The following is a 22668-nucleotide window of genomic DNA, read 5'->3' on the forward strand; positions in this document are numbered from 1 at the left end:
GGGAGAAGGGGCCGCTCCCGTTGCCTCCGCCCCCGGCCAGCCCCCTTCCCCTCCCCCCGCCCGTCCTCCGGCCAAGATGTCTGACATGGAGGATGATTTCATGTGCGATGATGAAGAGGACTACGACCTGGTAGGGCGTGGGGAGGTGCGGGGGGGGTCCGCGGCGCGGCGAGGGGCCTGGCGGGAGCGGCGCCGCTTCGGGCCGGGGCCGGCGCGGCCGCTGCCGCCGCCGCAGCCCCGGCGGCTGCTGCCCCGTGAGGGAGCGCTGACAGGCAGAGTTTCCCTCCCGGCGAGGAGGGGTGGTGGCAGAGGCTGCGAGGGGCAGGTGGTGCTCTCAGAGCAGGCCCCGCCGGGCGCCCTGCCACCTCTCCGCGGGAAAACAGGCCAACTTCGGCCCCGGGAAGTTAGCTAGGCCCCGGGCTGGCCCCCTCGGGCCCAGCGAGCCTGGGCCCCGGGTTGTTTTCCATAGGGGTCAGGGTGAGGGGAGGGCTCCGGCGCGGTGCTTCCCTCCCTCCTCCTGACTTAGGCCGAAGTGTTGGGCACGAAGTAAAGTCATAAAGTTGTCTGCCCTGCTCCCCACCCGCGGCTGCCGGAGCTCCTTGGGGGCAGGCCGTTCGTGTGCTTGCATGAGCGTCAAACTGGGGAGAAAGTGTAGGGAAGAGAAGGGGGAGTGAGGAGAAATGGCCACACAGCCTCCTTCTGATGCAACACGCCAAGGGTGTAGTCATTTTAACTTTTTTTGCCTTTATAGTCTCAGCTTTGTGCCAGCCCCCGTCCCCCCCCCCTTTTTGTAAATTTAATTTTAATTGCAGGGTTTGGGGTTTTTCGTGTTATATCTTGTTACAGACATCAGGTTTTACATCTAAGCTGTTACAGTTAAAAAAAATGCTGCTTGCAGTTAGCAAAAAAACGATTTATTGGGGGAAAATTTGGAATATAATGGGATTGTTTTGATGTAATGAGCCTTCTTTAAATTATTAAAACCAGAATTTTTACAATGAGTGAAACCATATTGGGGTAGGTTAGTAAACCAAATAGCTGTCATATTTGAAACAAAAAAAATCTTTTCTGTGTTGTCTGATTAGTTGTAATTCTATTGCTATTATCTTATATTAGAGCTTGAGGTTTGTTTGGTTGTTTTTTTGCTTTTCTGAACTTTGCATAGGTTTTTAGAACAGGTATGTTTTTTTTAAACAGCTGTGTAGGGTTGAGGCTTGAGAGTATATTTCATTAATTCCAGCTAAACCTGTATTTACAGTACTGCAGTTTCACTGAAAAACCCCAGACACTTGCTTCTGGAAGACTTTCTTTCTAACAAATTATTTGATAATTGTTTCTATGTATGAATTCACTTAAAAGACTTGTCTCATTTTATTTGAAATAGCTTCTGGGCAGTTTTTGTTATGAGCTGCTCAGAAAGGCTGGATGACATTGGATATAGAATAAAAGCATCTGGTTTTGAGGTTTTTAAAATTCACGTGAGAGTGTTTGTTTGACATGCATTGTCATCTTAATCTTATGAGCTGCTTGTGTCAGTATTCCAAGAACTGTTAGTGTTCTACTTAAGTCCAAGAATGAATACACAAACTTTTAGAAATAAGGTTTCTGAAGGAAATGCACTGAGACTATTAAAAATACTTTGTTGGTCTAGTTTGTTCCGAAATCAATTTCCATTCATTTTCATTAACACTGAAATCAGTGTCCTGATTTAAAATATTATGTTTATTTTTCCATGTGATACAACCAAAGGAATGCTAAACACAGCAGAATTGATGTTGAATATCCATAACATGAAAACTGGACACAGAGAAACCATTGGAATTGCATTTTTCAGGCTTTAAACGCAGATGTCTACATGTAAATTTGAGTAAGAGTGTAGCTTTAAAGTCACAATGTGTTACATCAGTTTTCACCAAGAATAATTTCTGGTCTAATGTTTTTTCCTGTGTTTCTTTTTTCAGAAGTACTTTTTTCCTCATTGGAAAAAACTTCCTGAAACTTCTTGATTGTGGCAAATTTCAGCCCTTGACTGTAGTTAATTTTCCTAGAACATTTTCATCATCATTAATTACCACTAGGCCAGGCCCTTCCAAAAATTTAAAAATACTGCTTGTAATAATTAGGAGCATGTTAATTTTTTCTTTTCGATATGTAACTCCTATGTAAAGCATCAAATAATACTTAAGCTGCGTCTTTAAACAAAGCAGGTTTTTAAAAATGTAATTTGGATTTATAACTGATGGGGAAAAAAACCCAACCAGAATTTAATAATAAAATTATTCCAGTTAGACTAGTTTCAGCATTCTTGGACTAACAAACTATGATTGGCTGTTGTTTTCAGATGTGCTTGAGACTGTAATTGCAGTGTTCCGCAAAATTGTTTTGGAAAATAGTTAAGGCCCCTGAAGACAGGGCCTGATTTCTTACTTTCATGTTGATATAAATCTAGTTAAATTAAAAGAAGACTATAAGGGGATTCATGGTTCTGAAGTTCAGTGTAAAGGCTGCAGCAGAAGGTTTTGAAACAAAAGAGTACAGACAAAACACACATAAGTACAGAATTGACAATAAAAGTGTACATGTAAGTGTTGGTGAGTATTTTTTTTTTTAAGCATTAGGACGAGAGGCAGTAATTACAGGAAGTTAATGAAAGAAGAAATAGCTGTTTTGTCAAAATACAGTATGGTGAAACTAAATTCAGGTCTCCCAGGGTAGCTACTAACATAAAAATAGTGAAAAGAAGAGTCCGAAAAAAGTTCTAATTTTGTCAGCTTCTATTAGAAGTGATTATGACTGTTCCTCTTTAAATGTGCTCTTGACCTGCTGATTATGTAGAACCAGTCAGTTAAATTTCCTTAAATATGCAAATGTTTTGCACTTGAACTGAAATGTGAACAGATACTCTGAAGGCCCAGCTCATTCCCATCATCATGAATTTTTGTATAATAGTGTAATTACTACACTGTGAAACAACATAAGACTACCCACTTTACAGATTATAGTTGACTGTTTCCACTTAGTATTTCACTGGGTTAAAAGTCAAGGTTTTGCATGTAAGTGACCTCCAGCCACTCCTAAAGAAGTTAACTTTATGTGTTGGAGGTCTTGATATCAGGAAAAAAATTTCCATGTTTATTTGTGGGTGGATGGACCTAGATTCACAATTTGCTAGTAATGTACAGTGACAGTCTTGATTATAACATGGATTATTCCACTTTATGCTTCAATGAACAGAATAATGTTTACTGGTCATTATGAAAACCACTCATTTTTAATTTCTAGTTTGGTGCTGTTAGGTGCCTTATATCATTTCAGTCCAGGTTCTTTTTACTAGTTTCATCTTGAGGGTGGAGAAGTAGGGAAGGACCATTGTAAATTCTGGTTTTGTTTTCAGTCTTAGACAAAAGCTCTGTTTAGAACTGACTTTGAGACTAAACTCAGCCTTTCTCCAGAAATTGATTCTTCCAGGCACAATGACAACACATTGACAGTTGTAATACATCTACTTGATTTTTTTTGTTTTAAATAAATAAGGAATTTGTCTATGGTGTTCTTAATGAGACATCCTCTTGTGTTCTGAAATTCAACTCTAAAATCAATCTGGGGGAAGGATAGGCGAATCTGTTTGCTCAGCAACTTGTCTTTTTATGTTACTGAGTTGCATTATGTCCAAGACTTCAGTAGAAGAGCTGTATACAATTCCAATGAACAGCCAGCATTTTCCATCCCGGTGAGAAGGCTATAGGTTTGTGAGGATTGGCATGACTCAAATATGGGGAGCATGCCTCCAGATGACTGAGGATTTCCCTTTTCAGGCTGTGTTGATATTAGGAAATAGGCAGTCTTACTTTCTATTTCAAGCTATCGGAATGTCAGTTTAGCAAATGTTAGTTCACTCTTTCTTTCCAACAGGGAGAAATATACTCCATTTCAAAAGGAATTTCTATGTTACCAAACTTGATAAGCAATCTTATCAGACATACCTTATATTGATGCATTTTTAATAGATATAGTTGAGATTTCATGCAGATACTGTCACCTCTTTCTCCGTATTGACATAATTTAGAAAAAAGCGTTTTTGTATGTACATATTGCAAACAAGAAAGTGGTAACGCTGCAAAAACAAGCATTCAGAAGTAGGAAAATAGCAAATTGGATAGATCCACTTTACCGTCTTCTGTTTCTTTGTTATGTTTAATTACATTAGTATGTGATTAAAAAAAAAAAAAAATCTGAGCTTCACAGAGGACATAGGATATAGTGTTCTCTGAACTAATTGCTGTTTCGTATTTTACATGGATTCAGTGTGTCCCGATATTTTACTTTATTCATTCTCTTCAGACTCATCTTTAACACAGAATTAATATAGTTGGGGTTTATTTCACTCATTACCATAATGTCTCAGAAAGAAGTATTGAGGCAAAAAGTGTGAGAATAATTAGTAAATTCTTTCCATTTGAACATTCACAAGTATCGGTAAGTTCTGCTTGGGGTTTTTTTGAGAGTTGTTTAGCACTCTGTTCAGAACAGAGCTCCTCAGGATCTATGCAATTGGGTGTTAAACAGAAGTAAATTAGATCTAAGTTATTATCAAAACTGGACTTAGAAAAGAATGCACATAACTATAGGAGAGCTGTGTGATAGAGGTAGAAAGAAAAGATGCTGCTTTTCAGTACCCTTTGCATGTCATAATACAAATTTCTTCTTTCTGCAGTCTCCTGTCTCATTTCTGTGCATCTTCCAAATTCTGCTTAAAAAAAATATAACGAAGGCAGAACACTGTCTTTCCGTGGAACTGTACTGACCCCATTGCAAATCGCTGGCTTCACGGACTTATTCCTGGTGTCAGCCCCAGTGTGAGCCAGCAGGCACTAGATGATTTGCAGTTAACCAGTAGGAGCAGAAGAGCAGTGAGACCTGGAACGTGGAAAAGAAAACCAGGACTCCAGTGCATAGTTGACCGGTTGCAGACTTCTAACACAAATCACACTCTTGTTTTTACTCTCATGGTTTGTCTCTGTTCTTTTCCTCCTTACTCTTTTGCATTCCAGTCTGATTGCTTTCTTTATATTCATGTGCCTAGATACCAGTGGCAAATGCACATAGAAACTGTTACTTGCTTTTTGTTTTGGTGCCTGGGGGCCATTGGTCCAGGAGAGCAAAGGGCAAAGCAAGCTGTGCTGTACTGAGCGCCGGATGGAGTCTGGTTGGTCCCTTTGCAGCCCATGCATATATGATCTATGGGAAAATAGTGCATGTTCACTCTAGATGAAATGTTCAAGAAATTTAGCTGACCAGCTATTATATTAACATATTGAGGAGTTATTTTCTTTTTTTTTTTTTTTTTTTTTTCCCCCTCTTTGGGCTTGTTCGGGCATTTTTGTGTTGTTTCTTTTTTTAAAAAAAAAAAAAAACCACAACAAACAAACAAACAAACAAAAACAAACAAAAAAACACCAAACAAACAAAAAAACCCCACCCCCCCATCCCCCTTCCCCCAACCCACATCACTAGCGCTTTTGCAAAATATCAGGTCTTTGCTCCAAATCCTAGAGCTAGCAGACTTCCTAAATGCCATGGTTATGAAACAAAGCTAGCTGAAGTAAAATCAAATTTGTACCAGACATTCTCAGAAACAATTGGACTTCATAAAAAAAGAATGGTTTGAGTCAGCCCAATGGTTGAAATTTGGTAAAATTACCAGCAATCCAGCAATTGAAGATTGACAGTAATAACTATTGTTAACAATGTCCTTGAAGGATACATTTCTACAAAAATAAAACTCTTTGTATTGTGTCTTTTGTCTGGAAAGTTATCCTCTGTATCGCTACTTTCCCTTTTTTTCTTGAAAAAGGTTTGTGGAGTAGAAGGTTGGTTCCTATACAGCCAGTGAATGATATACAGAGAAGTGAAAGTATAGATTACTACTCACGATGTGGGATGTGGAGGTTAGGGAAGTGCTTCAGGCAAGAAAGGAGACAACAAAATTACTAACTAAACAACAGTAGTTTTCACAAAATATTTGTCTTTGGTTTTGTACATGTTTAACTTCACTAAGTTAATGTGCCACTTTAATCTGCTAGAATGCCACAAATCTACTGTTAAATGTCACTGCTACAGTGTTAGAGTCTCCAAGTTCATGTACCCTACTCTGCGAGGAGAGGTGCCATGCTTCAAAAGCTCTATATATTCTCTTGATAGTGAGGCTCCTGCTATGGTTTTCTGAATCCCCGGGCGGGTTTTCTTGCCCTCCCTACTCACCTGCTGCTTTGCTAGAGCTCACCAACCTCAGGACTGCATATGTGTAGGCACTGGCGGGCCTGTTCTCTCGACCCAGGCAGAATCAGCCATCATCAAGGGTTCAAGCAGCATAAAATGTTGCATTGCTGCAGTGAAGGGGAAAGGGGATGGTAGGACCAGGAATGAACAGGGAGGATCCAGGAGCGCTGAATGCTCTTAACTTGCCTTTGCTGCTGGAGAAACTGCAAATGGATCCATGTTCTAAAAAGGATGATTAAAGCGACTGGGGTGAATTGTCTTCTGTGTGTGTTCATTTTAGAAGCTGAGGCTTAATGTTTTAAAGCTGTTTACTAGATAAAATTAATTTTGTGAAAGCTTAATACTTAATGTAATAAAGACTTGTAAATTAAATTGGGTCTTTGGTACTAATTTAACTTTTATTAAAATTATTTGAAAGAACTATGTTCCAGGCAGAGTAAGCTACATCAGAGGTTTTATTTCCATTACAGTTGAACTAGTGTGGTAATTTTTTTCTCCACAAAAAGTGATGTGATGGGACTGGATTGTTTATAACCGACTACATTTAGAACATGCAGATTTTCAATGGAGCAATGTTGTAATGTCTTAACCTTTTTTTAACTACATTATTTTTAAAGCTGCATCAGGGCTTTCTAATTTCATGAGCAATATTAAAAAAGTACTTGTTTGTTTTCATCCTCTCAGGAAGGAAGAACTAAACTGGTTTCAAAGATCAATTCTTCATACTCAGACTTCTGCTGTTTTTGTTTGTATTGATAGTGTTGATGTCAATTTAAAAAATAGTACCAAGATATTAATAAAAAAAATTCTTAGGCCTGTTAATTTTTTTACATCAGCTGGAGCTAAAGTAGATCACACAGGTGCTTTTATATCTTGAAGTTATAATTAAGGGTGTTCTTCACTATGCAGAACATTAGGTCTAGATGGTACAGTAGAGATTTTTAGAGTTATGTAGAAGTTCTTTTTGTAAACTTGATACTCTACCTAATTTTTGTGCGCTTTTATTTTGGTATGGCATTGTTTGATGCAACAAACTTTCCACCTAAAAGGGTCGAGCTGTGGAAGTTACTAATGCAGGAGGAAGCAGGAGTGTTAAAAATGAGGGTGAGGAAAGGTTGGGCGTTTGGTATCTGAATTGATTGTTGAAAGAACATTTCTGTTTTCAGTACTGGGAAGAAAATACATCTTTTTCTTAATTTGAACTCTGAGGATACAGCTTCACACTTTTACTTTCCTCCTTCTTTCCTTTTGCTTTTGGCAAAAGCCGAATGTTCTCACATTCGTATCATACACCACTAAGCCATCTCTGCATCAAAAGAAGATAAAGTGCTGGTCCTTCTGAATTGATCAGCACTGGCATAATTAGTATTGGTGCTTAAATTCAGATGCAGATTTTTTTTTTATTTGTCTACAGATTCATGGCATCTTCTCATACTTAGTTCGTGGTTTTGAAGTTTTCTTCACAGACATTAAGTCTAAATATGTCTTTTAAAGTAAGCACTTTACATTACGTTTTCCGCAAGTAGGAAAGCCCTATCTCCCTTACAGCTCTGAGTCCATATCAACATCTTAAATTCCATGTGAGGCAAATAGGCATCAAGTGAGGGAAAAATACAGCTCTGAAAACATAAAATGCTACCTTTGCATTTCAAAGCATTTCCATTTGAAAAAAATATCTAGACGTAACACTTTATTATGTATTAATATTATTAAGAAAATAGATTCATAGGATATTTAAGTAGCATTGAGGAAAATGATCTGAAAAAAGGCTTCCTGCATAAGTCTGTATACAGAATCATTGCCAGAGCTAAGATGAAAAATCAGATGTTTCTGGCTTTAGGCTAACAGAGCACATTGTTTCATAGACGGACTTAATTCAGTTTGCTTTCTTTTTATCTTTACAAATAGATTTTTCTGCCAAAAATATTCCCCATTGTTCAAGTACAGTATAAACAAGACATCAGCTGATTACATATATCATAAATGCTATGTTGTTTAAGCTTTGGAAGCCTGTATTTTCATAAGGTGTCTGATAAGCTTACAGCTGTTGACATCATGTGCATGTTCTTGTAGCAACTCTATCAATGTTGGATCAATAGAGTAAAGAATTTACGAAAACAGGCTAACCAAAATGAAAGTCTGCCCAATGAAACAAGACACTTGACTCCTGTTTTCTTTGCAGTTTTCAGTATTTAGTTTTATAGCTGTCTGGGAATTCAGAAGACAAGTTTGTACAATTCAGTAAGCTTTTAAGTCCATTCTCACTAAATACTAATACTTCATGTGAGTATAAATAAATACATATGTGAGCAACTTGTCTACATGTTGAAACATTAGCAGGTTGAAGGATAAATGTCTCAAGGACCAAATTTAATAAAATTTGGGCCAAATGTGAGCTCCCATAATCAGTTTTTCCATTAGAACTTCAGAAAGCTTAAGCTTTGAAATACTTACTTGCACTGTAGGGAAGGGAGAGCTAATACAAAACTTTTCTTTTGCCTCATCTTATTTTCATTCCTGCCCATGGTTTTGAAGGAGTCCATTAATATTAGCAATATATGAATGAACAAAAGAATAAATGTGCGTGATAAAGAGGTACGGCAAAAGAAGAAATTCCAACATAAAGAAGGGCACCTGACCGTGCATTGTTTATATTGTTACAAGGGAAGGAAGGTTACTCTGACAGCAGTAACTTTGAGATTTAAACAGATTCTGTTAAACAGTTCACGTCCTAATAGCTAAGCACTCTGGTGAGGGATGTTGGCTTGAAAATGCAGAGGTGTGAAGTATTTTTGACTCGTGTAAACCTCAAATGAAATTTTGAGTTCTGTTAGTGTTTTGTAATTCAGACATGCAGCACTGTCCTTCAGCAAAAGAAGATAAAATACTTAGGTTTTTTTCATCAGAAGAAGCCTCAAAGTACTTTTTTTTTTTTAATTAAGTAATAATTGGTAGAAGTAAATTTTTCAATTTGTTTGGTGCTAGTGTACATGATGGGTAATTATTTGATTAAATTATTGTGCCTATGCTCCACCCCACACTCTTTGGCAGTATCTTAGCATTTTCTCAATCATCTCCTGCTTCACAGCACAGAAGCAGCTGGTGTTATCGTCATTATTTTTTTTTTAATTTCCTTAGACAAGTATGAATCGTTACAGCATAAAAAGGCAGATCAGAGAGAGATTCATGGAAGCATTTTATATCCTCCATTGCTGAATCATTACTTGTGTGACAGCTCAGGCAATCTTTTCTGTGGATCACAAAGGTCCTATAATAGAGCACCTTTTAGAAAACTAGAGGCCAGCATGTTCTCTCCCCCATACAGAAATGACATACGCTATTAGGCATCTGTCCTTAAACACCAAAATTGGCAGAATTTTAATAATACAGTCTGTACTTGTCATAAAGGCGAAGTTGGTAGAGCTATGAGTTCATTAGTGTAGAAAGAAATCTGTTGACTGGTGAGTGTTGTTGGATGGTAAGGCTGGCCTAGTAATGGGAGAGAGATGAAATCATCATAAGAGTCCATACTTGTAACATGCTCTAAAAATTAATACACAAGCATTCTGTGTCAGTTTGAGCAATATGTCTTGCTGTATTTTATCAGTTTTCAGCAGAATATTAGATTCTCTGAACCTTTCTTTTTTTTTTTTCTGATTTTTTTTTTTTTCCCCCCTCCTTAAAATGTAGGAGTATTCTGAGGACAGCAATTCTGAACCAAATGTGGATCTGGAAAATCAATACTACAATTCCAAAGCTTTGAAGGAAGATGATCCCAAAGCAGCACTAAGCAGTTTTCAGAAGGTTTTCTGTCTTTATATTCTATCTCTTATTTTTATATTAAGAGTAAGGTTTATATTTTAACTTACTAACATGCTAAGTTTATCATTGGACAACTTAGACTCCTGGCTGACTGCCTTTCAGGATCATTCTTAGGGAGCATAAACAGGACATGGAATGGTCCTATTTTAACACAGAACTGAGTTTTAATCTTCAGGATTTACTAAGTTAATTATAGTCCTAAGTGTGTTTTCACATGTCAACTACAGAATCCAGATCCATTCATTTTTAAAAATGAAATGGCGTCTTCCCCAGTGTATTACGTGTAATGTATTCTATTTGGTTTGCTATCGGATTCCAAAGCTTTATATGTATAAATACTGACACAGTTTCTTTCCTTCATCTCAGTTTTAAATGTTTAATGTTTGCACACTGCCACCAGAAAGCAATATGCTAGATGTAACTTTTAAAAGAAAAAATTGATTTTTGCATGTCTTGACTTATTTATAGTGTATAACAGTATTATATACATGACTTAAAAAAACTTTCTAAAATTTCTACTTATAACACATTCCCTTAACTATGTTACATTAAAGCCTAGAAGCCTTTCTGGTACGTGAAGATACTATAGTTATTCAGAAGTGTAAATTTTTGACTAATTTAGTCAAGGGTAGGTTGAGTCAGCTTTGCAGGGGGGTGTTACAACTTTAATGCCACTCTAAATATATATACACAAAAAAGTTTAGTGTTTGGTGTTAAACAACAACAACAAAAAAATCTTTAAATAACAATTCACCCTCTATATATCAGCTAAGTTGTGAAAACTAGTAAGATACATACCCCTCAGAAACTTTCTCAATATCAGGGAAGAGTAAAATTGAAGGGCAGGGCAGAGTGAAACATTACTTTGTAAGGAACGAAGACGGGGGGAGGGGCAAGTATGGGATATGTACATTTTAAGCTAGATGCAAATCAGTTCAAGTTCTAATAAAGCTTTTATAAGTATTGTTTAAAAAATTCTTCTATTTCAGGTTTTGGAGCTCGAAGGTGAAAAAGGAGAATGGGGATTCAAAGCCCTGAAACAGATGATTAAAATAAACTTTAAATTGGTAGGAATTACAGCTATCACTTGAGACTAAATGGCATAAATGTGTATTTGATCCAGAGATTTTAAGCTATTGTTCTAATTTATGGCTATGACAACTAAATCTGCCAGAAGTTGTTTTTTGTGGCCTTTAATGGCTACTACAGATGTGGCAGGGAAATAATTTGGTGGTTGGAAGTCAAAGGCAAAATGGATGCAAAGTAGCTGTTGTAGTCAGCTGATACTCTCCGAAAATTTGAGGCTCAGTCCTTGCTATACTGAGTTTTCATACCACTGAAACCGGTAATATTTATATATATGTGTACTTCATCTGAACAAATCAATGAAAAATGTATATGCTACATATGCAACCATTCCAAAGAGTTGTATAGCCATCTCAGTTTTTTTCATTGAGATAAATATTTTAAGTGTCTATTCCATGCAGTCTTGCTGAATTATTCCTGATTCTGCTGCTTATGAATAAGGTGGTGATGTAATAGTTCCTAATAGCAACCACTACTGCATAGTCTTTCTGTTATGCTTTCTTTTCTGTATGTGTATTTGCAAGATATAACTCAATTTTTAATAATTGAAAATTGTAATGTAATTTTATTTTCCTTTTAGACTAACTTTCCTGAAATGATGAATAGATATAAACAGCTATTGACCTACATACGGAGCGCAGTTACAAGGAATTACTCTGAAAAATCCATCAATTCTATTCTTGATTATATCTCTACTTCCAAGCAGGTTAGATCATCAGTTCTTTTGTCTTCATGGTTTTCCTTTTTGCATTTTTAACTATGGAATTTTCTGTATATGTCAGTCTGTTGGTTTGGGGTATTTTTTGATCTTAATAGAGAACATTTACAGTATTAATTTGTTGCCATCTGTTAAAATATATTTGCCACATTTAATGGATTCTGTCAACACAGGTAACTTCTCATAAATTTGTCTTTTTTTTTTTTTTTTTTTTTTCAATATTTACCTAGGATTTCTATGCTAATAAGTAAAGTAGATACTTTTTTTTTTTTAGCCTAGTAGCTACACACTGTAACTGCCTTCTCAAATATAATTTGTAATTAAACAATTCTTTACTTTGAAAAACTTTGCAATGAAGTGCTGGTGTTAAATACTGCCTGTCCTGGAGTGTACTGTGCAAGTTGGGTACGTGTTCACGGATGCACAGCCCAGCTCCTTTCCTTTTATGTTGTGAAAGCTTTACAGAAAGTAGAAAGCTCCCCTAACTGACTACCTGGAAGTAGCACTTGCATATGGAGGATCACTTGTCTTTAGTGATGATAGCACAGTCCCTCCTGCCTTGCCACTCATAGGAAATGAAAGTTTAATAGTTGAATGATGGTTTACTCTTAAGGTCTACAGGATTGTCTTAGACTATACCTTGTTGGCAGAGGTTAGTGTGCTTGGTCTAAATGCAGTTGGAGCCAGACCTGGAGGGAAAATCGGGAAATTTTAACTTTGTATATAGCCACAGATCTATTATCCCCGATGGCCATAAACAATACTAATGCATTCTCTGTAGAACTTTTGTTAAAGGTCACACCTGGCACTTTAATTTCCATTTTGGATGTCGTATTTCTGGGTTTTATATAAAGAAACAGTTTGATATGCTAAGGAGCTTTCTTTCACACAGCACTGGTAGTATAGAAAGGCAAAAGCATCTTTTCCTTTGACCATTTCTCTCTCTCTTCGTAAACTGTGTTTTCTTTTTGGTATGTAAATTATTTTTTGTTTTCCTTCTTTTAAGTAGGAGCAATGTTGCCTGTGTTTGTCTTTTGTTACACAACATAAGAATCTTATTACTTGGTTATATAAGACGGGCTTGTATAAAGTGGCTTTCATTTTTCGCTAGCATGATAGATGGTTGCAAATCTTAAAATGTAAATACTTTTTAGTTATATCTATTTCATATAAGAAAAGCAAGTGTACTTAGTTTTGTTACTCTTTGGAAGCTCTTTACAATTTAAAAGCAGACATTCAATAAGATGCATATACTTTCTTTGAAGTTCAAGCATGCACTTTTAGTTTGTTCAGATTGACTTTATTAACAGGTACAAATTTGCTGTTTACAATTATAGAATTCTGATTTTTTATGTCAGATGGATTTGCTTCAGGAATTCTATGAAACAACACTTGAAGCTCTGAAAGATGCTAAGAATGATAGATTGTGGTTTAAGACAAACACCAAGGTAAAATCTGTAACTTACTGTTTCTTGCTTTTGTTTTTGACACCTTCAGCTAACTCTTATAATCTTAATAGACCATAGTACTTTAACTTTTTTTTCATTACAGCTTGGCAAATTATATTTAGAACGAGAAGAATATGGAAAGTTACAAAAGATTTTGCGTCAGCTGCATCAGTCATGCCAGGTACCTTTATATTCTAAATCACTGTAGCTTAGTAAACAACACTGACTTTTTGCACATCTGTTGTTGGCCTTTGAGGCATGTTGCTGAGCTTTAGTACAGAGGGAAGAAATATTGTGCATGCTCCAATTTGTTAGCTGTTTGGTAACATGAACAAAAAATAAGTGTTTTATTCCTTGGTTTAAAGATGATTTTTAAAAAATTATTCACAGCTGCTTATCAAGTTTCCTTTTAGTCAGGTGCAAGGATGAGAAGCACGTATGAACAATCTGTAATGCACAGACATTTACTTTAAAATATAGTAAGCTTTATTCAAAATTGAAAGTACAGTTGTTACTTTCCCATTTGGAAGGGGGCAAAAAAAAAATAGCCATGCAGCCTGCTGTGCCTGTTTGTGTCCCCTTTTCCTCCTCCAGCATGGAAAATGGGTTACAAGTATCTGGTAAATGGTTCTTTTATAGGCAGCACAAGAGTTGTATGCACTATCTATATGTATATGTATGTGTGTCACTGTGTTTATCTATTGAAAGTGTGTTTTAAGGAAATTGGGAAAGAATAAAAGGCAAAGTTCTGAGGGAAAATGTTTAATTAAAAATACTGACTTTTTAAATAAAGGGCTTCAGAACTTGCCCTGTGATAAGTTCTCTGAGTATTACATTTTGTGTTAATAGTTACATAAAAATTTTTAAATTTTAGTAATATCCTTATTTCTGACAGAAGATTACTGAGAGTATTTGGTAATCAGTTTTTTACTAGTATAAAACTGAAATCACTGTTCTCTTAAAATTTCACAGTATTTATTACTTAATCTGTCCTAGACTGATGATGGGGAAGATGACCTAAAAAAAGGTACTCAACTATTGGAAATCTATGCTTTGGAAATTCAAATGTATACAGCACAGAAAAATAACAAAAAACTTAAAGCACTATATGAACAGTCATTGCACATCAAGTCAGCCATTCCTCATCCACTGATCATGGGAGTTATCAGAGGCAAGTTAATCTTGAATTTTTCATTTAACCGCTGTGGCATAGAGTAGTTTTATGAAAATCTGATAATGAATGTTTTTTCTAGTTCCAACTATAAAGACAGAGGATCCTGTAGATTCAGAGGCAGACAAGCCACATGTGAATAAAGGACTACAAATGCAGTGGCTACAGTCTCCATCATTTAATGTTTGCCTCCTGTAGGACTTCAGTTCTGCTGTTCTGGTGCCTAAGTACCAGATGCATGGGTCAGAAGGGCAGGATAGTTGGCTACAGAGAGTGTATGAGAACAAGAGGAAGACTTTGAACTGTTTGGCACTATGGCAGGCAACAAAAGATAAATGCAAAGGATGATGAATTCTAGTGGAACCATGCTGTGTATTTTAAAAAACTTTCTCCAAAATACTGTTGTGCCTTCCCTCTTCCTCTGGTGTAGGCACCTGCACAGACAATTAGGCAGCAGTGGATACTTCATAAATAAAAGGGAATATTGAGTATTTCTCAATTTTTCTGTGTGGTTTTGCTCAACAGATAGGGAAAATTCCATAAATATAGGAAGTCCGTTGCCTTTTAAATTGAGATAAATTTAATTTCAATTTTTACAGTATTTTAACATAAGGTTAAAATAATTATTGTCTGTGAGCATTAGTGTTCTTTTAGATTTATGGTGTGGGCTGGGTTTTGTTTTTTCTTTGGAATGGGTTTATTCAAATTGCAGTGCTGTATGTGAAGGCCCTAATGCTTTTTTTTCCTAGCAATTTCAGAGAATAAAAAGACTCCTGAAAATATTTCAGTAATCTATTTAGAAATAGCATGGAACTTCTGAGTACAATCCTTGCAGTCAGCAACAAGCACACAGTGTTCCTTTTCTCTTCATCTGTGTTTTCCTTTCAGAATGTGGAGGCAAAATGCACTTAAGAGAAGGAGAGTTTGAAAAGGCACATACTGATTTTTTTGAAGCATTCAAGAATTATGATGAATCAGGGAGCCCCAGAAGAACCACTTGCTTAAAATACTTGGTCTTAGCAAACATGCTCATGAAATCTGGAATAAATCCATTTGACTCTCAGGAGGTATTTTTTTTTTCTTTTTCCTTTTTTTCCCCTCCTTTTCTGAATTGAGAAGGAAATTACCCAAAAGATGAAAATGGGAAGAAAAAAAAAAAAAAAAAAAAAAAAGCTAAACATGTATATTATGCTTTCTATTCTGTGTAGGCTAAACCATACAAAAATGATCCAGAGATTCTAGCAATGACGAATTTAGTAAGGTAAGATTTTAATTTTTCTGGAGAAGAGAACAAAAAATGAAAAGATGTAGTGTCCAAACTAGAAATGGAGTATTTTTAGAGATGGCTTTTCTCTGCAGAGTTAACACAGTTATTCATAAATATTGGGCAAATATTTGTAGACTGTTTTTCTTAAGAAACTTTTACTATGACATACCAAAGTATCTATATTATACCAGGTGCAGAAACATGCTGTTATCTTCTACTATGCTGAATTTCTTACGCAGAGGCAAAAACCTTACTTCTTCCATTAAATTAAGTTGTCCCACTTTGTACTGCAACTGGTCTTTAGGGTTTGGCTGATTATATATGAGAAACTGAGATGACTGACATTTATATGAAAGCCAATAAAGTCATTGGATGCATGGATATGTCATAATTACTAAAGGAGTTTCATAATTTAGGAATACGAAACTGAACTCTCGAGTGATCTCCCCCATCCTTCAAACGTATGTGAAAATCGAAAGAAGGCTTCATTACCTCTTAGAGGTAACTGTGATGTGAGGACTTTTAGTGTATCAAGATTGTCAGGCAAAATCAGTTGAATCGCAGCAGTTTTTGAATACTGTGCTTTGAAGCTAACTTAGTCCATCCATTCTATCCTGCCTTTGCTTTATCAAGTAAAAAAAAAAATGAACAATGCATGTGAAAACTTTCCCCACCTTTTTATTATGTAGGTAGTAATGCCTGCTGACATTTTGAAATACACAGTTGATCTCATGTTGGAACAAACCTTTCTCTGATACTGCTATGGTTCTGTACCATTGAATGCATACAAATTGTTTCTGAAAGTGAGGATGTTCATTCATTATTGACATAATGATGAACAAATTATTTGGTAGTTTATTAAGGGATTGTTTCCAATAATTCCACTTTAGACATGTCTTTTCTACTTCACTGTCATAGTTTCATGTGAATTTGAGGCAGAAGGAACTCCAGATGGCCTTACCCAATCTGATTTTATTAATATTCCTAATTTATATTTTTTATCTCAACATTTGAGTATAAGGGCTTCTTTAAAATTAATAATGCAATTAAAACAGAATAGATAAGAAAAATGCAGAAAATAAAATCAATTCCAAAGATTGCATTTATGCTTTTAGTTCTTCCTATACACTATACTGGCAATTTGAATGTTTTACCTATGATAAAAAGAGACTTCTGGAATAAACAGTAAAATATACTTAACTGAAATTCCTTTTAGTTACGAAGTAAAATTCGCTGGTTTCATGTGATACGGTCCATTCCACTCATGTAACTCCATTTATAAACTCTAGTTCCACCGTAACGGATCTTTTTCTTGCCCATTTTACTAGTAATAAAGGATGACTTTTTTTTTGACGAGTTCAAAAACAACTTGAAAATGTATAGAGACTATGAAGAAAAAAATAGATGTTATTTTAAAAATGTTTGATGTTAGAATTAAGCAGAAGTTGAAAGCGTGTACTGAGCACTAAATCTTTCAAATTAAATATTGATAGCCTGTACCTTAATATGACTAAATTACTGTCTAAGTTTGATTAGTTCATAGCTAGTCTCTATTACAGCTGACTGTTCCTGTAAGAAAAGGTGATAGATTTGAATTGTAAACCCATTATATTTCAAGAAAAAGTTCTGGTTTCGGTGGTTATAGCTCTTGCCTTTAAGTGATGCTGTGGTGCCATTACTGAACAATAGGTGTCTAAACCCACCTTGTATTTGTAATCCTTTCTCACATAACAAGATTGACTAGTTAAACAATATGTATACTAAAAATAAGCTATAAATAAAAATCTAAAAAGTAATACCATTCCAGAATTACTGACAGTTAATTCCGAAAGTCAGGATTTCTTCCATTTTCTAGAAATTTTAGAATTCAGCTTGAGACAGATATTCTAGAAACAGCAACAGCCCTCTAGACTCTTTTTAGCTCTTATTTGTTCCATAAAGTATGGCTTCATGAAGCCAAAATTCAAGTAATGATACTTTCCAAAATCAGCTATTTTTAGGGTGTAGGCTTTTTTAAATAATACCTTCTTAAAATACAAAAGTTTTGAAACTAGAGTGCACTTGTGGAATAACTAAGTGTTCATACTAAACTTTTGTAAATGCTACTAAAATTGAAATAGGAGAAAGGTCATTTCTGTTAAATCTCATCTTGAAATAGTTTTTCCTTATAAAGGTTCTGAATATAATTACTTGCCATCAACCCTTAATGTAGGGTTCTTTAAGAAGATGTAGAGCACAGTCCTATGAGTCTGTTTAACTTTTAAAAATAATAATTCTGTCTCTTGTTTTTTCTGAAGTGCCTATCAGAATAACGACATCACTGAATTTGAGAAGATTCTAAAAACAAATCACAGCAACATCATGGACGATCCCTTCATAAGGGAGCACATTGAAGGTATTTTTGAAGGCTATTTTAATCCTTTTTGTTTTCATTATTTGCTAAGCTGCCTTCCTCCCCCCCGCCACTGGTTTATTTTTCTTCTTGGCAGAATTAGAATTCTTTGTAATTACTTGTGAATGATTCCTCTACTGTTTCCAAATTCTTTAGAAGTTGGTCAAGGCCAACATGCATCCAGGCATGTAGAAAGACTGTAGAGAATTGCAGGAATGATGGAGAAAGTTCTAGCAAGAGTGGATATTTTAAGATAATATCTATGGTAGTGTTAGGCACTGAATATTTTTTTTATTTCCATTGGAGGGATTAAATGAGGGCAACCCTTACTTGTAAATGTTGTTTGTGTCACTCTCAACAGTTAGGTCTTTGCTAGTTTATGTGGTTAATTTTCTGCTTCAGATTAAAGACAAAATATGTAGACAATATAACAAAGGTTGTCTTACGAATGTGTAGTAATAAAATACGTAACAAGACACATCATTCTAATGTGTATGTTGAAAACAATATTTGGATTTATAGTACCTATAATTAATAAAACAGGGGAACACAGTAACACATGCTCTTCCGTTCCATTAACATGATGAAATAATGCATTTGTCACGTATCTGAGAATTTAAAAGTCTCTTCACTTGAATGTAGTGTCCAGTTTTTCAGATAATTACTGTTTTCATCAAGAATAGGGCTTACTGTGTCATTGCAAGATCATTTAGCTGGAGCTGGATAGTTACACAAAAGAAAACAGTTAAATCCAGAGACCTGGTTTTCCTCTTGTTTGTAAGAGAGAACACGGCAAACAGCAGGGGAAACTAAATATAACCCCTGTACTGCAGTTATATGTTGACAACTGGTAACCTTTAAAGTCTTGTAGGGAGACTCTAGGAGAGATGAATGCTTCAGGAAGAAAGTATGACAGAACTGAAAACCAAGGCAAGGAGGACAGCTGAATCAAAGGATTCAAGAGAATTTGAATTTTACCACTTAAATGATAATAGTGTGCTAGTGATGTCCAGGGGAAAAAAAAACATTCAGATCTTTTTCACTCTGCAGTTATACAGAATGTGTGTTTGTGGCTATAATGTTTATGTACCTTGCCTCATTATCTCCTTATTTTTATTGAGAAACATAATCTGGTCTTCAGTGTTCTTTTTCATTATATAAACAGTCCTTGTGTAACTGGTTAGGTAAAAGTGGTAGAACACAATTCTCAAACTCTTTTTCTGTTCATTTACAATTGTAACTTATGCTTTCATTGTATCCAAATTGTCTTTAATAATGTAAAAACTTCTAAAACAATGGCTGCACTATCTTATTTAAGCATAATCAGCCACTTTGTGCAGACTCTGTTTTATACTTCTTCAGTTCCTCATCTTAATTATACTATTAGGCCCTGATCTTTTAACTTAAAATGTAAATATTCTGCATGAAGTTAAATGGATGCAGACTTGAGTGTCAGAGCCTTAAGAATACCTCTTTCCACTTTTGTGCGAGGCAAGCATTCTAGCCATAAATCAGAGGGGCAGACGTACCATGCAGTAATCTGTATGATTTATCCAGTTAGTTTGAGTAATTGAAATTTTTACCAGGGAATATGTTGCTCCATGTTCAAACAGTTTTAACTCTATCTGTCCCATCTTCAAAATTACATATTGCTTGGATCCCTGGAAAAAGAGGGTCCCTTTATTTTGCCGTGCTTGCCCACCTCACTGAATTACTACCTTAAAAGGTCATGGTAATTAGGGTATCTTTCTAAATGGAGCTGTATTGCTTCTTTATTTCAATACTGTTGTTCTTACAATATTTATTTTTTCTTCTCTTACAGAGCTTTTGCGAAACATCAGAACACAAGTGCTTATAAAATTAATTAAGCCTTACACAAGAATACATATTCCTTTTATTTCTAAGGTACGTGTCAGTAGAGCCTTGCATTTGCTTAAGTAAATGATTAATTGTGAATAAAAGCTCTTGAATAAATACAGTGCTTCCAGAAATAGAACATCTAAAATATAATCTAAACCATAAAGTAGTACTGATGCACTGCTGGCAGCTTTGCAGTGCGAAAATGTAAATGTCAAGTGTTGTCCCAATGCTTTTTATAATATGTACTATGATATACTTCTAAAATACTCAATTACCATATTCTACTTGGTGTAGAAAAGCACTTTTCTGAAGAGAAATATAAAGTGTGAAAATTGTATCATTCAAAATGTAATTATGAACATAAATCAAAATTTTAATTCCTTTTGTTCAAAAGATATCTTCAAATGTCTGTGTTGTACAAAAGTGTTATAATAGAACAAAGCAACTATTGTATAGAATCACTGATTTCATTCCCTAATCTGGAAAGAAAAAAATCAAAACCGAATGACAGTAGGTTACTATTTCCATCTCCTGTGAGTCTGTGATTTTTCTTGCAAAAATTCATTACATTCAAAAATATATAAAGAGTATTAAAGATGCCTACTTCTTATGCTTAAATTCTCCTTGGAACACTGTAGGGGTTTTTTAAGCTAGCCTTAAAGTTTGTAGAACTTGCTTGAGCTAGAAGATGCAATTAGCTATCTAAATGGTTTTGAGTACAGACCCATTCTTGTCTAATAATTATTGTCTTACTTCATTTCCTGGGGTTTTTTGTGTTTTGTTTTGTTTTTTCTTTAGTAAGTCAGTAAAGGAACTAATTTCTGTAGCTTCCATAAATTTTGGTTTAGCTGCTTCAGCCTTCTCTGAGAACTTACTGATTTCTTGATCATTGGCCACATATACTTTAGGTGGAGTTCTTTTTCTTGATAGATCATTATTGAATTCTGTATATGAAAATAAAGATTGGAAGTATTTAATGTTGCAAAACAGAGTAGCAGCATAATGAGTTTTCTTTTTCTTTTAGGAGTTAAACATAGATGTAGCTGATGTGGAAAGCTTGCTTGTGCAGTGCATATTGGATAAGTATGTACTTTATTCTTGATTACTGATCTTTGATTACGTTAAAATAAACATACAAGAAGCAAAAAACCAGTATTTTTGTGCATTGTGACAATACTGGTTGATTCTAGAATTGAAAGGTAATGATGCTGACTTCATTTGGATTTGCTTGGTTTATGAGCAGTAAAGTGTATTTGAAAGACATGAGCCCAGAAAATTATACAGAGAGATTGGCATATTTTTACTTTAGTTTTGAATTATGTAATAAAATACTTGGATTATTATGAAATTATGAGAAGTATTATTCTTGGTAATTGCTGTTTATGCCTGTGTATATTTTCGAGTACATTTTCAAGTTGACAAATTAGCAGTCTGCTCCCCCTTGACTGGAAAAATGTAACTACAATTTGTAGAATTGTTTTTTTGGAGGGTAACTTGTTATATCTACTAGGAAAATAGAATCCATACATGGATTTAATTTTCATTTATTTTTACATAATTCTCCACTTTTCATGATTCCTTGACTTTCAAGAACTGTTTACCTCCTCTTGCTTCAGACTTCATACATGGGTCATAGCTAGGCAGATAAAATACGCATTGCCCCATGAATTAGTTTATTTGATTTCCAATCATCATGACAACTGAGTAGGCAGCACTACCTAGGACAGTGTGTTACAAAAGTGCTGAATTCTGAAATGGACTTTGTGTCTCTCTTCTATAAGATGACCTCATATTTTACCTCTGATTTATTGTTAGCTCCCCTGTCTGTGTGCATTACTGATTTATAGTTATTTATTTATTTACTTCTAGCACTATACATGGCCGAATTGATCAAGTCAACCAGCTCCTAGAACTGGATCATCAGAAGAGAGGTGGTGCACGGTATACTGCATTAGATAAATGGACCAACCAACTAAATTCTCTCAACCAGGCTGTAGTCAGCAAGCTGGCCTAACAGAAAACAAGCTTTTACAAACGTACTTAAGGCAACAGTGCAGTGATGTAAACCTTAAAACAACTGGGAATGGCAAAACTACTGTCGGTTGGTGTGCCCTGAAATTATTGGATTTATGGCAGAAGTGCTTTTTTGATCAGCTGGTTTGTGTTTTGCTGCTGCATTTATCCCAAGAAAAAAACAGCTTTAATCTCCAGAAGAAAACCAAAATGCCACGGGATTTATGCTGTATTGACATCTTGCCCTAAACATACAACATCCTAGTAATTTGTCAAAGGGCAATTAATGACCAGAGAGAAGATTTTTGTCACGATTTTAAATACACTGACACGTTACTGTTGGTTAAATTTAAACATGTTTTACCTGCAGAAATTCTCTCACAGAAATAACCTGCAATAACTTGAAATGCATACCCTTTTGAACACTTCCTTTTCTCATGTATAAATTGAAATGTTTGCTGCATTTTGCAAAATGTCAATTCTCCAAAAATGTGTCCATATATTTCTGTATCTGCAGTGTAGTAAAGGTTTAGAAGAAACCCCATAATTATAGTGGCATACTGTCACTTAGGTTTCAAGCAGCAAAATAAACAGTGCAGTTCAGAAATTGTA

At 35.4% G+C, this 22668-nt stretch overlaps 1 protein-coding gene across 2 annotated transcripts; it reads left to right on the forward strand.

Moving 5' to 3' along the window:
- On the forward strand, positions 1-22668 carry COPS2 (COP9 signalosome subunit 2). 2 transcript variants are annotated; one of them, XM_042804203.1, is made up of 13 exons: positions 1-130; positions 9970-10083; positions 11091-11168; positions 11768-11893; positions 13243-13353; positions 13457-13534; positions 14350-14524; positions 15413-15591; positions 15733-15785; positions 18089-18186; positions 20006-20088; positions 21068-21126; positions 21913-22668. In XM_042804203.1, exons 1-13 carry the CDS (start codon positions 77-79, stop codon positions 22055-22057), a joined length of 1353 nt encoding a protein of 450 aa, XP_042660137.1. In that variant the 5' UTR covers positions 1-76; the 3' UTR covers positions 22058-22668. The 2 variants fall into 2 exon arrangements, with proteins under 2 accessions (XP_042660137.1, XP_042660138.1); XM_042804204.1 differs by having other exon boundaries at positions 7-130; positions 13264-13353.

The sequence above is a fragment of the Tyto alba genome, unplaced genomic scaffold (assembly GCF_018691265.1).
Source record: "Tyto alba isolate M040663 unplaced genomic scaffold, T.alba_DEE_v4.0 Super-Scaffold_41, whole genome shotgun sequence".
Lineage (NCBI taxonomy): Eukaryota > Metazoa > Chordata > Aves > Strigiformes > Tytonidae > Tyto > Tyto alba.

Excerpts from the sequence above, each read along its gene's own strand:
- COPS2 (XM_042804203.1), top strand. The coding sequence starts at position 77 with ATGTCTGACATGGAGGATGATTTCATGTGCGATGATGAAGAGGACTAC. Across the intron at positions 10,084-11,090 it reads CACTAAGCAGTTTTCAGAAG|GTTTTGGAGCTCGAAGGTGA; the intron begins GTTTTCTGTCTT and ends CTTCTATTTCAG. Across the intron at positions 11,169-11,767 it reads TTAAAATAAACTTTAAATTG|ACTAACTTTCCTGAAATGAT; the intron begins GTAGGAATTACA and ends TTTTCCTTTTAG.